Genomic DNA, 14,273 nt, shown 5'->3' on the forward strand with positions numbered 1-14,273 from the left:
AGGAGAGGCTCCACGCTTTGCGGGCCTGTACGAGAAATGCACGCATTTATGCGGCGATTGCTGCCGACCTCAACGCTGGCCTGCAAGCCATGGACGAAGGGCCCTATAGCGCAAAACAGGTCCGCCAAAAAATAGACAACCTGCACAAAAAGTATCGGTAAGTGAAGTTGTAATATCTACTTATGCTACTTTCGAATGCGGGCCTGGGGCTGATAGGCTGCGTAACGGATGGGCTGCCTAGCTGATGTAGCCATGTGTCGTGCCTAGTTTTACTGCTTGCGGTTGAGTGCGAGAAATAGAAGGAGATGCGTGTGCCCGTCCCCAACTTTGACACCCGCTGCTCAGATGTGCTTAAACTGCTTTTGCATCACGAGCACCGCACGCTTTATCATAATCATCGCGTATTTGCAAAACAAAAACCCTCATTACGAAAGTGCAATTTTCGATGCCTAGATTTTGATCTTTTGATTGTTCAAAATATCGTTGAAGTGCCACATGACCGCTCAGCGTGTACAGCACTGACTTGATTTTATTCAGCATTTACAATCTCAACGGATATTTCTGCACTTTTTAAATTGCTTGCATGTGTGCAATAATGGTATTTATTTTATTGCATCCAGGAAGCTGAAGCGCTGCGGCTCTACCACTGGCTCGGGCAGGCAAGACTGGCCATTCTACTGGCACCTCCACAAATTTCTGGGAACACTTCCCATGAATGATGATCTCTTAATTGAAGAAAATGTGGAGGTAAGCTGTGATTTATAACACTTCCTCAAACTGCACTTTACAGGAATCATTGTGCACGCTGTTGTAATAAGTGCAGATTACAAATAGACTATAGCTTGAAAAAAACAGTTTACATATTACTGTCAGTGAGTTTTCAATGTAAAATTTAATTGTGCCCCATTAATTTAATGAAAACTAATGTGGGCATCTTGAGATCATTATTTTTTCTGGATACTAAGCCTTTTCATTGTAGTTTTGGCTTGTTAACATGACATCTCATTTGCTTGGGCATCGAAGGGTGAACATGCTCGGAGCACATTGTGTCACATGTACTTTCGTCACATTAACATGTACAGTTTCAACCACATTGTCTGCAGTGCTAGAGCAGCACAGAGGAAGTAAAGTAATACGCTAAGGCAGATACTGATCTTTGCTGATAAAACTTGTGCCTCAATGCAGCTACAAAATCATGCAAACTGCACAGACACAAATGCATTGCCCCTGAATGAAGCAGCTGGGTTAAGAATTTACTTATTATACTACACAGCACACTGACAAATGTGATTCAGCCTGTGCAGCAACAAAGTGAAACACTGCTGTTTCATTGAGTTTAGAACAGCACTTGAATGCAGCCAGAAAGTGCAAATGGCACAACGGAGGAGAACTGTTTTATGCTCTCGAGTGCCAAGGTGCTCTTTTGGCGTGCCTTTCCATTCACCTATTTCATGAGCAGCTCTGCAACTCTTATACTGAAAGCCACAACTGGCACCTGTCAGCATAGCAGCTTTAAAGATATGTAGTCATGGTAGTGTATTAAAGGCTGAAAGATCATTTATCTAAGGTACGAAAAACCCTTTTCATTCATGTCCTATAGCAGCATTATTTCAAGCATTGTAATAGGTGAGCAACTACGTCATCATCACACACATCGACTGTCCACATGGCCGACTTTGATTACAGAGTGCATCGTGTATGCTGTTTCCAATTGCAATTGTGACGAGAGTACCCATATTTACTCTTTGGCCATCGTAATTGTGATATTACAGATGAACTATGAAATATAAAGCTCCTGAAATTTGCCCTGGACCACTCATATTCACTCATAATAATATGCACAGACATAGGCATGCGCATGGGGGAAGGGGGGGAGGGGGGAGTGCAGCTGCCTTCTCTAATGCTCTCAGTGGGGCGCCAAGTCTACCCCATACCTTTACTCTGCTGGACCATCTGTTATTTCCACAATGTATTTTTTTTCTTTTACTATACTCTCGGCTGATGACACGTGGTGCTGCATTACAAGAACTGCTCATAAGTGGTTGCCTAACCATGACGTCTGCCTTAGTGTATCCAGTAATAAGACAGTGTCTGTGTTCACTGTACACAATGTTGAACATACCCATCACAGGAATACAGGCGCTAGATTTCAGCAAGTTTATTCCATGTGTTTGGAACTCAAGAAGGCTGTATAATATTCCAAGTTTGTGCACTCACATGTTGTATCAACATTTTCTTTCATTTGTAGTGAACTGAATTTGGACACTCGAAAGCAGTTATGACTGTCTTGCATCGAGTAAATATAGCATGACATAGCAAAAAATGCATCCGAGTAAAAATGCTCTCTGCTGTATACTTGTCTGGTGCAGGTGCCAGTAGTGGATGAGGTGCCGGAAGGTGCTGAGCTGCTGTCATGGACAGAAGCAGACAGCGCCGTCCTTCAAGATAGTGCTGGACCTGCTGCCACTACGGAAGCTAAACAACAACAACAAATGAACGCACTGCTGATGTCAGTGCAGCACTCAGCAACAGTGCTCATTGTGAGCCAGTTATTGGCTGCCAAGCCAGTACACAGCCTGCAGTTGCAGGACCAGCTACCACTAATGCTGGCAATAGAAAGAGGGCATCCTCATCAGCTGTCCAGCAGCTACTTATAGCACACAAAGAGGCAGCGGAAAAAGCTGAAAGCGCTGCTAAAAAAAGCAGGAAACTGCAAAAAAAAGTTGTTCGGCTTATGGAGGAATCAAATGGGATTCAAAGTAGGATGGTTCAAATCATAGAGGCATTTTTCGTTAAAAAAACTCAATAAATGCAAATTTCTTTGGTATGTGTACATGTCACATGCTCATTTTGTGCAGCAATTCATCACTGAGAGTTCTGCGTATCAGTTTCCTGAATCACATTCAGTCTTGTATCACAACACAGAGCACTGTTGGCAGCTTTCAAATAGAAAAAATGTGATCTGCTAGAGCATCTCGAACTGCTACTCCAGGCGCATCATGCCGACTGCTGGTGCACACTGGCTGAGTGCGCCTCTGGTCTTCAGACTGAGCTGCATCGAGCCAAGCGACATCACAGCGATCTGACATTTGTTCACACACATTGTGAAGTACACAGGCAGCACGAATGGCAGTGTTCACATTGTGTATGTTGCATTCCAGTCCCTTCAACAACATACGTAAACATGCTTTCAATCTCCCAAACACATTTTCCACAACGCGCCTTGCAGATGAAAGACGGAAGTTAAATAACTGTGTCGGAGATCCTTGTGCTCCAGGTTGAGAACAAGGCTTCATAATGTGTGTCTGGAGAGGAAACGCTTGATCAGCAAGCAGGACAGGGCCAACTGGCACGCTATTCAGAATTTTCACTTCTCTACTGAACAGTTCACTCTGCAACAGTTTCGGCAGTCTGGAGGCTTGAAATACACCAGAATTGTGATTCCTACCTGGTGCACTGACACAGCAGTACAGCAATTTGTACTTGTGATCTGCAACTGCCAAAAGAATGGTACTATACCAGCCTTTATGATTATAGTAATCTACTGCATTCTCTTCAGGTGGGCACACCTCGATGTGGCATCCATCAAGGGCGCCAACGCCTTGAGGAAATCCAGTCACTGTGGCAAACTGGTGCATGTGTTCGGCCAAGTCGCGAATTGTCGGGAAGCCCACAAATTTCGGTTCCAGTAGCCGCACAACAACATGGCAGAATTCCCAGAAAATCTTGTTCATTGTGGAGCGCCCCACACCAAAAGCATTGCTGACGCTTCTGTCTTCACCGGAGGTGGCAAGACGGTAAAGGCCGATTGCAACACGTTTGTGCAGAGGTACAGCCATCCTCATGTTTGTGTCCTGCCGTCTCATACACTCACATGCACTTAATAGGTAACGAAACGTGCTGCGATTCACTCTAAAATGTGTCCAGAATTCGCTGTCGGGAAGGTGAGGCACCGTTGTTTCATACCAAGAATTTCCTCTCGGGTACGGCCATAACCTCCTCTCAAGTGGGCACAGTTGTACAACAGCTGCAGCGAGCTGACGGCACTGCATCTCGGCCTATCTTTGCTCTTCTTCCACACACGCAATCTCAGCTTGGAGAGATGCAAGTTGGGCGCGCTGGCTTTGAAGTGCAACTTGCTGCACTGCGAACGCAAACCAGAATTCATGATCTTCACGATGTCCATTTTGGTCAACCGGTTCGCTCGCAGCCATCTTTCCGCTCGGGGGCGGCACTCACAGAAAACAAACGCTGCACAGGTCGCGAATATGTATAACAAAAACACGGAAACGAGACACAGTACGACGGGCACAACATGAACGTAAGGCCAAAACACTGAAGGCAGGCAGTGACAGTGACAGCGTGGGTTGCAGCGGGGAAGCTGGCGGAAGTTTGGCTTGGCTGCTATCTGGCGATCTGGCTACGAAGCTGACTGCACCCAATGTTACGAGACTGCAATCAGTTGGCGTCAGATTTAGGTGAATGCACAGAGCATTCACGTGTAGCTGCACAACGTGCATATACCTTGTGGATAAAAACATTACCGTGTAGTGTTATTAAGTCTTTTATCGTAAGAAATTAATGGCAATTTGGTTGTCTATTTGGAAACCACGTGATCGCTGTCAAACCACCGAACGGTAGGCCTAATCCCCGTGTGGCAGCGGCGAGATGACGGTTTCCTGTAACCACGGTTCTTCCGGCTAACCGTAGTTAAGCATAACTGCGGTTAGCGTGTTCGTCTGACTAGGGTATAACATGGGCTAACCACGGTTTCACGTAACCGCGATTATGCTGTGCAAACTGGCAAACTCCTCAGGCGTGTGTGTGTGAGTGAGGACGGGTTGACCCGAGTACACCAGCGAGCGAGCGCGCGGCAACCGGAAGTTCGTCAAAGTGACGTATTTTTGGGCCGAGCTTTGAACTTGCTTGTAATCTTTATTTTTTTATGACTCCCTTCGGCGTACGAGTTGAGAGGGAAAATTAGAACGGTCATTTTTAATCGCCGATATCTCTCGTGTTGCAGAAGCTAGATCGAAAATTTTTGTGGGAGAATGATGGGTGGTTCAATATCTATCAGTGTTATGGTGCTCTTTACCCTTCTTGGTGACCCATTTTTGTGGACCTTTAATATCAAGCGGCAATAACATTGAGCAGCAAAAGCACACTATCTATTCCTTTAGCTGGTTACTAAAATGGTCTACCCAGGTAAGAAATGCCAAAATTGGATGATAAACACCCCATTACCATTATATCCAACTAAGTATTCCTTGGAAAAATTTAAACAAAAATGTCCCATCTTTTTCTTCCTTTTGTGTGTCCTATAGTGAACTTTTTTCTTCTACCAACCAATAAGGACTAATTCTTAAATTTTGAATCTGAACTATAACAAATTCCGTTACAGTAACAGCCCCAGCTTAAAAAAAAAAACAGCTATACAGGTCAACGTCATGTTCTGCCAAAAAGCAATAACCAGAGAGCAGTCTTCAGGCAAAGTTGTGCATACCCCTAGTTTAAAACAATAAAATTTTCAACTGTGGTTCCAACAGGGGTGGAAGCAGGCTCAAGCATTTTGGAGCAGCTCAGGGAGCAGTAATAAAGCCATTTTGGAGCAGTTTTGAAGCAATAAATAAAGTTTGGAGCATGTTCCTAAGGTGAAACTCTTAAAAAATTTTCTATTCCAGTCATGCAAAAATATCCAGTCCGATTCCCTTCTATTTAACGCGGAACACAACTAGCAGCAAACGGAATGCTTGTTTCTACACTTCATACCAGAACAATGAATCTGACTAAACGTTTTTCACTTTTTTTACTTGACAGTTTCAAGCGTAGTGTCCACTACATTGATGCGCTCAAGCACCACCATTATTGTGGCATCAATGATCAGCAAATTTCTACTCTCTACCTTGTGCACATTCTTTATGATCTCATGTCTGAGCTAATAAATTCATGGGCACGGGTCAGTAGTGCCTTCACAGAGGATAGACGGCGTTCTTTTGCTTCATAGCTCTCTGCCAGTGGCTCCTCAAGTTTTCAACTGAGCGACGCTGACGCTTCCTTAATTTAAACACGTTTGTGATAGGCCCTGTATAGCTTTTCAAAACACTTGAGAACATTTGTTCTGACTGGCACCTTTGTGCATCACCCTTTTATGTTTCAAGTATGCTTATGTTGGACGGCTTGACAGGCTCGCTCCTAACAGAGGCTCGATGGTGCAGTACGTGCTTGCTTTCACATTTCAACCATTAAAAAAACTCTAGTAGCTCTGTGTATTGAATCAGTTTCCTAACGGCTCAAAGTAGCCCATGGTGACTGCTTCATTCGCTGCTCTCACTTCTGTCTCTCCCCCGGCGATTCAAAAGGCTGGGAGGACGTGCTATGTCACATGCACAGTGCACTTTTTTTGCAATTAATTCTCTTCAATCAATATACTAAATTTACTTGCAAACAAATATTTACTATGCTCCATGTTTCCCCTCTCACAAAATATTATTTGTATTTTAAGCCCAGTGCAAGATGAGTTACATCTTTGCCCCCAGTGCGGTAACATTGTTCCAGTGTTCTGCTAAATTTCATGTCAGAACATCGAGGCAGCCAGTTTTGTGCAGCTTTAGAGCAATATTGCGTTTTGGAGCAGGATGGAGCAGGAAAAGCAGTTTGGAGCAGAATGGAGCAATTAGAGCAGTGCTTCCACCCCTGTTCCAATTACAGTCAAGCACAGAATGCATATCATGACTATAACAAAATTTGAAAGAGAAGTGAGCAACGGTTAATAAGGAGACTTGGTTCACAAGCTGAGTCCCCCACAGGGGACATCTGTTCAAGCAGGTGTTTGCGTGTACTGTGCGGCAGCACGGACCCTTAGCACCAACACTTACACCCAAGTGTGTGGCACCGCCGTGTCTGGGGAAAAGAGGATCCTAGTGGCTGAGCCTATGCTCAGTGTTTCTAGCTTTAAGGCCCCTCGGCAGAGTCATCACACCACTTTGGCCCATGCTTCCCATAGACAGCAATCCGGCCTGATCCAACCGGGAGTGGGATTGCCCCACTCAATGTAGCCGTGCTGGTGTGGATGATGCAGAGATATGACTAATCTAGTTCACTATAATCATAGTTATAATTTAAGCATCCCGGTTAAAGTTTCTAGGGACTCCTAAATTTCTTGAATTCGTAATTTATGAGTTCCCATCAACTAGCAGTTTTCCCCAAACTTGTTACTTTATTTAGGCAGCTAAGACATAGGACCCACAACGTAATGAAATATACAATTTAAAGACATCTTCGACCGCAAGTAGGATTTCATTATATCGAGATTCGACTGTATTATAACACTGAAAGTAACACAAAAGATAACGTACAAAGAAGCGCGACAATCTTTTTTTGGTACATAGCTCTACTTACTCTCTTGGGGTTCAACAGGGCGCAGCTCCACTGCAGATGTCCGCACCAGCTCAGGCCACACCCAGTGAGCCTGATACAGGGACATCTGCACCCCAGGTGGAAGTGGCTGGTGCTTCTCCAACACCCACCAAGCAGGCCGTGAGGGTCTTCAAGTCAGCCAGCCACAAGGCTTCTCTTCACACGAGGAAGCTAAACTCAAATGCATCCTTGCGTCCTGCATGAATGTCCAGTGCAATGGAAGCTGCTATAGAGAGTGTCCCAAACCGTCAACAGCCTAGAGGTGGCAGGATTCCTTGGAAAAAACTAAAAAAACAAGCCCCAAGCCATGGGGACAAAGGCAATCTAGTTCATTCTTTTTACTCACATAAGGTGGAATCCATAATAAATTGGAATTGCAGGGGACTGATAAATAACTTGTGGGATATGCAGCGTTCAGCTACTATGTCTTTTAAGATGACCTGTCCCTTCAAGTGTGCAGGAAACTAACCAGAGTACCCAGCACACCAATATTTTAAGAAATTATGAAGTCTTCTACTAAGTCAAAGTGCACGCACAATCTCTGGTGGCATTGCTAGGTGATATTTGATAGCAGCATTGCAGCTTGTGGAGATAAGCTTACGACTAAAGTTTGAAGCAGTGGCTGCCACTCTTGTAACATGCAAAACGACAACAATATGAAGTGTCTACATCCAACCAAACCTTAATGTTATTCTAAATGAAATGGAAGACCTTTTAAACCAACTGCCAGAACCCTATTTGCTGGTTTGCAAATTTAATGCCCACTCTTATTTTTGGGGGGAGTGAAATAAAACTGACATGAGGAGCCAGATTATAGAGGATTTTATTTTATGCAATAATAATGTACACTTGCTAAACACCGGTAAACCTGCTTACTCTTCCCTAAGCTCAGGAAAAATGACCTGCATAGATTTGTCTTTGAGCTGACCCAGTGTTTTTAGCCATTTTAAATGGGAAGGTTTGGGCAACCCCTATGCCCACTTACCTACACTAATCACTTTATCATCTGCACTAAACGTCATCCCCGGAAAACCAAGACACCAGAAGCTTCATATGGCAGACGAAAATGTTTTTAAAAAAGAAAGGAAGCTAATTTAGCTAAAATCTTTTCAGAAACTCATATTATTGACGAACTCAATGAACTGTTCACAAGTTAAATTGTAAATGCCACGCGTCTGGCCATTCCACATCCACTGGTATTATAAAACACCCCCACAAGGTATGGTGGACACGTGATTGCAAGGATGCAAAGAAACAAAACAAAGCACGGGGCATTAGGGTGTATTTAGAAAGTACCCGTCACATGAGAATCTAAGCTTTATTTGAAGGAAGGGATGGCTCTCAGCTGCTGTTTGGGTAATTAGGAAGTTGGGAGGGATGGCAGTGCAGCTTCGTCTTCACGGTTCCTCAAACTGTTGCTTATTGCTTGCCATGTTGCTGATCTTCGCATTGTAAGTCGACCTCTCTCACACTACTCGAAGCTAGCTGCTCTCACTGCCATATGTAGCAATGGAATGTTGTATTGCGGTGCTTGATATAATCTGATCTGCTAGAGTGGGCATGTCGTCATGTGAAATATGCGTAATTTAGTTGGAAAAGATATTCAAATTATATAGACACCGGGACATACTGGCATGGACAGAGGAAATGAAGCCACTCAAGCAGCCGCTGTGCAAGTGGGATGGGCTTGCTGAAAGGTATACAATGCTCCACATCCCAACTCCATGCGTAATCTGATAGACTTAAACCCTTACCAAACAATGCTCACTAAAGGCTCCCTTGGCAGATCGATGATGCACTATGTACGCGCCAAAATAAAAAAAGAGAACAAGCTTAAGTTATATGAAGCAACACCAATGCCAATGTTTGACAACACGAAAGGGCTCACTCGACCACAAGAGATATATCTCAACAGAGTAATAACAAATGCAGCTTACACACCAAACATACTTGACAGTGGTTTCTCTGAAGACACAGCACTCAAACACAACATATGCACCCACTGTTAGAAACAGTGTACAGCACACCTAAGACACCTTATATGGCAATGTCAATTGTTTTCAAGGAAACTGATACTGCCTAAATGTACATCTGTTTTCACAGCTGGATGTTGTGTCTTTTTGGTAGCATTAAAGAATATAATCAAGAAAAACACAAAAAAGAACAATCTTCACTGATTCCCTTAGTGCAATCCCAGCTCTATGCTGCAGTAATGCAGCACAGCCCTTACTTGAAAACATAATACATACCGTAATAGCAGCCGAAACACGAGGACAGGAAATAGTTTTGCTGGATACCAAGCCACATATAAATTGGCAGCTATGAGAGAGCCAAAGCAAGTGCTGCAGCTGCCTGCAATGCAGAAATGCCGAAAGTAAATATACCACATTGGGATGTTATAAAATGGGTACAAACGAAACTGAGAAAATGGCAAGCTTCAAGGCATAATAAAGCAAACAACAAATTGCATTCCATAAAACTGAAATTCGAGGAATGAAAATTATGTAACAATCAGAAATGCTTATTTGAAGTAGTTTTATGTCGCCTCTGTATAGCACATACCCATTTGACACACAACTTCATTCTAGGAAAGAAAATAAGCCAATATGTGAAAGGTGTAGAGATGAAGTCACTATAAACCACATATTATTCTCCTGTATGAAATTCGAGAAACTGAGGAAAAAATACTTTATGCATTTCTAGAGCAAGCAAATCCCACTTCACACTGCCTTGCTCCTCAGAAAGGATGTGCTGCATGTTTGGCGCATGATAGCCTTAGTTGCTTATGAACCATATAATCCAACGCAGCTCCCAAGCAGACCATAAAATCCAACGCAACACGCAAGAGGAGCCAATGTTTGCTACAAGGAGGTGGAACATTGTCAAAACATTGGCTTTGATTGCTAATTAATGCTTCCTCCCAACCCTTGTTCACTTATCTTTCATGCTGTGTAGCAATCTTCCTTTAATTCTACCCTGGATCCGGGTATAACAAATGCATTGCTACTCATTGCTAAGAATGTGGGACAGACAGTACCTGCAGAGTGAAAGGCACAGGAATTTTTATGAAGGTGTGATGACAGAGGAGGGAGAGCTGAAAAGTAAAGTGAGAAGACAGACAGTGTGATCCTTGCAAAAGTAGGCCTCAACCCAGACAGAGGAGTTAAAAAAAAAGTCAATTAGTAGAGAAAACAGGAACACCTTGGTAGCCCCCCTCCCTAGAAACATACATCCAGAATTTAATGTCAAAAGAAGGATCGAACACGCCGAAGCTCTAAAGCGATGGTTTAAGAACATGGGAACGAAAGAAGTGGTCTATATTGATGCTGCAAGTGGCATAGCAGGTGCAGTAGTAGCTTTGGTAGTCGATGGCAGAGAAGCTCCGGTATCCGCGGCAGCCATGAGAGGCCACAACATTGAGACTGCTGAGGAAGTTGCGATAGTGCTAGCTTGTGTAGGAATGAAAGCAAAGTTCATAATGAGCGACAGCAAAACTGCCATCCAAAATTTTGGAAATGGGAAGATATTGCTGGAGGCATCCGAAATCCTCACCCAAAGAACGCTGAATAGGAAAATTCAGTTAATTTGGACACCCGCTCACGCTGCCGTCCCTGGTAACCAGGCGGCTCACGAGATAGCCCGAGCTCTCTACTTTCGAGTAGCCGTTGAGCCCCCCGAACACTGGGCATACGACGAGCATCTGAAAAATTACGTGGAAATCATCGACCATGTTACCCTAAATAATAGAGAAGCTGTCGCGTGGAGGCGGCTACAAACTAATACATTCATGAACCCGGACAGGGCGTTTCACGCGCTACCAGACCTTAGGGACAATGATCTGTGCAAACACTGTGGGGCGAGAGGGCCTCTCGACCACAAAATTTGGGAGTGCCCACAACATCCAAGGATAGCCCTAAATATATCATGTAGAGAAGCCTGAGATACCCTGCTGCAGAGTGTGGACCCTGCGATGCAGCACCGCACCATCCATTTGGAAGAAGAGGCCGCAACAAGCCAAGGGCTACCTGCCAGCCTCTAATCCACGGGTGCACGACTCCCCGTCTTCCCCAGCACGCGTGCCCGGGTCGGAGAAGAGGAAATAAAAGTTGTGCTACCACCCAACCAACCAGCATGGATGCGCAGCCGTGCTGCGACCGAACGCTGCAATGTCTCTCCACCTCTTTACCCTCACCATTTTCTTTCTCCGCGACGCTCACGTACCTCGTGCCCTTAGCAACATTGAGAATGGCAAGGACCTCTCAGTTGTTTCCTTCCTCCATGCAACCGGCCGATTGCCGCCATATTAGGCTTGGTTTAAAGCTGTTTTCTTTTTGTGCAATTTGCGCAAATGACTTTGCTCAAGTGGACTGGCTGCGCGCACCCGTTTTCCGAAGGCCGTTTATGGTCTGATTAGCTCTTACGCGATGAGCTTCACTTTTCAAGCGCACCGTTCAACGTCTCCCATTGGCTGGCGTGATCGGCGCATCATTTTTTATTTCTTGCTGTTTTGCATTTGTGCGTCTCCATTTGCACTTTGTGCAGAGGTACACTGTAGTGCAAAGTTTTTCCTTGGGATTGAGATCCCGGAAGACAGTAGATCGCAAACGTGCACGCAATGAGCCTTTGGAAGTCATAATAAGAAATGGGCGTGGAACAAAAACCAGAAGAGGCAGGCCACAAGTGTACTTGTTAGATGTGCAGGAAACACCAACCGCGATGACCCCACCACGGGTTCAAATTACAGGGAGAGTTGCATCCCGGATCACAGTACATTTTGAGTAGAGCGTACTACTCTACAGCAGAGCCCGTTCTGTCAGGAAAGTCTGCGACCCAACACCCGTTCTGTCAGGAAGACCCGACCCAACGCAGCGTTAGCACGGAATTCGATGCCAGTACTGAGTTCGTGATTTTTTTATTGCGCTCATAAAGTGCAGAACTTAATTGTGACGAAACTGCATGCAAAGATGTGAGCAGTCAACCGCTGGAGTCACAATGGACCTCAGCTGTAGCTCAGCTCGCCGATCACTTTCGCGCTGCCTGCTGCCAGAGTGATTATTCCTGCTTTTTGTCAGGTACTACTCTCCCGCAGTGCTTCTGCTTATTTTACTGAGTACCCAACTCATGTGCGTATTGGTACTTCTATTGTGGCAGCTCAGCCATGCGCTGGCATCAAAGTAGTATATCGCGCCTAGACATGCGGCGCGGCCGCGGTGGGGGCTGTGTGCTCAGCATACACAAAAAGAAAATCTGCATGAATGACATACTTGCTGTGTGCCAGCTTAATATGAAAATGAACTGCAGAATACACTGTGTCATTTTCCCTGACCTGGTGAAATTTTGTATGGTTTTCCTCACATTTCCCTGTGCATAAAATTTCCCTGACAATTCCCAGTTGCTAGACACCCTGCAGACGGACACGTGAAACCAGCAAAAGTTATCACAGGCTCTGTAACAATGCACACCCTGGCCACCACATGAGAGCAGTGATACATATATACCAGCTCCTACATCCTGAAATTCTCCAACATTTCTTCAGCAGTAGATGCAGGGTCCACTCCATGCATAGTGCCCTTAGTGCATTCCAGCTGTTCTGGAATGAAGACTGATTAGAATGGAGGTATATGACCCGCAGCATAGCAGATCTGACACACAATTAATGTTTGCAGATTTGCAAACAATACCTTGTCTCCCAAAAGGTTGTACCTAAGAGATATCAAGATAGTGATCGGTCAGACTCTTGAGTTTGCTGCTGGATAGTTTTGCAATTTTTCATTTTTCTTGAGTTGCTGCTGGATAGTTTTGCAATTTTTCATTTTCAGCATTCCATTGCTTATTGGTATGAGTACAACAGCAATCACATCGAAACCATTTTTAGCAAATAAATCCATAAGCAAGCTTTTAATTGGCAGGCTGGCGAACCAATCTGCCAAGCCCCCTCCCCCTTCCCGGAGAGGTGAAAGACATGCCTGTGCACAAACTAATGACAACTTTACATTACCTAATCCCATAAAGCTAGCCTGAAACTTGATCGAAAACCCCTCGAACGTGGAAAGGCCTTACCACAAAGAAGTACTAGGCACCGAACTTGTGTGAACCCCAGGATAGGATTTCTTGTCCACGTCAGCACTAAGTTGGTCTTTGAAGCAAATCCTTGTGATAGCCACCCTGTTCTATCCCACATGCATGTGATACTTCCATTCTTTTTCTTGCCTCTCCCTCTTTCCGGTAGCTACAGATGCCATGTGGTGCAGGCTCCTTACACTCACCAGCTATCGAAATTATAAACCAGGGACTACATCAAAAAAAATTTATTAATGCTTTTTAGCCCTTCCTGTGCAACAGAGATCACACTATCCCCCACTATCAAATAATGAACCAATAACCATAGGAATATCAAACAAAGACAGAAGACTCAATTCCTACATTTCAACAGAGGAGAAAATAAAATACAGTTTAGCAGTGTGGCTTGTTGCTGAAATATTAAAAAACTGTCCTTATCCTCTGCTGTGCTGTAAGTTTATAGACAACTTGAAGTCACCCTGACACAACACTCTGTCACGTTCTATTTACGAAGGTACCACTTTTCCTGAAAGTGGAGCTTTTGTAAACATGGAAAGGCCAAGAAAGCCATCCCTGGCAAATGCTGAAAATAACCTGGAATGTGTTAAAATGTATTTTGGGCGTGGATCTTAGAGGATAGAATGCACTGCCTTCAGACCTGTCTCAATGTAATGGTGAGAAAAAAATTCAATTCTCTCCCCAGTACTCCCCAGTAACTGTCTTTTGCTGCCAGACAAGTATTAACATCACAAAAAATTGCTCTCCACATAACCAGTCCCATTTTTTTAGCTCAATTT

At 44.3% G+C, this 14,273-nt stretch overlaps 1 protein-coding gene across 1 annotated transcript in view; it reads right to left on the bottom strand.

Annotated features, from left to right (window-relative positions):
• Positions 1–7,404: 7,404 nt before the first annotated feature.
• The window catches only part of LOC146183758 (uncharacterized), a 102,504-nt gene continuing 95,635 nt past the window's right edge, over positions 7,405–14,273 (bottom strand). The window contains exons 3-4 of the mRNA XM_084608759.1: positions 9,666–9,768; positions 7,405–7,612 (exon numbers count right to left, since the gene is read on the bottom strand). Coding sequence (XP_084464885.1) covers positions 7,594–7,612; positions 9,666–9,768 — 122 coding nt within the window. The 3' untranslated portion in view covers positions 7,405–7,593. The remainder of the gene's footprint in view (positions 7,613–9,665; positions 9,769–14,273) is intronic.

The sequence above is a fragment of the Amblyomma maculatum genome, chromosome 7, assembly GCF_055883805.1.
Source record: "Amblyomma maculatum isolate TAMU_Amacu chromosome 7, ASM5588380v1, whole genome shotgun sequence".
NCBI classification, from domain to species: domain Eukaryota; kingdom Metazoa; phylum Arthropoda; class Arachnida; order Ixodida; family Ixodidae; genus Amblyomma; species Amblyomma maculatum.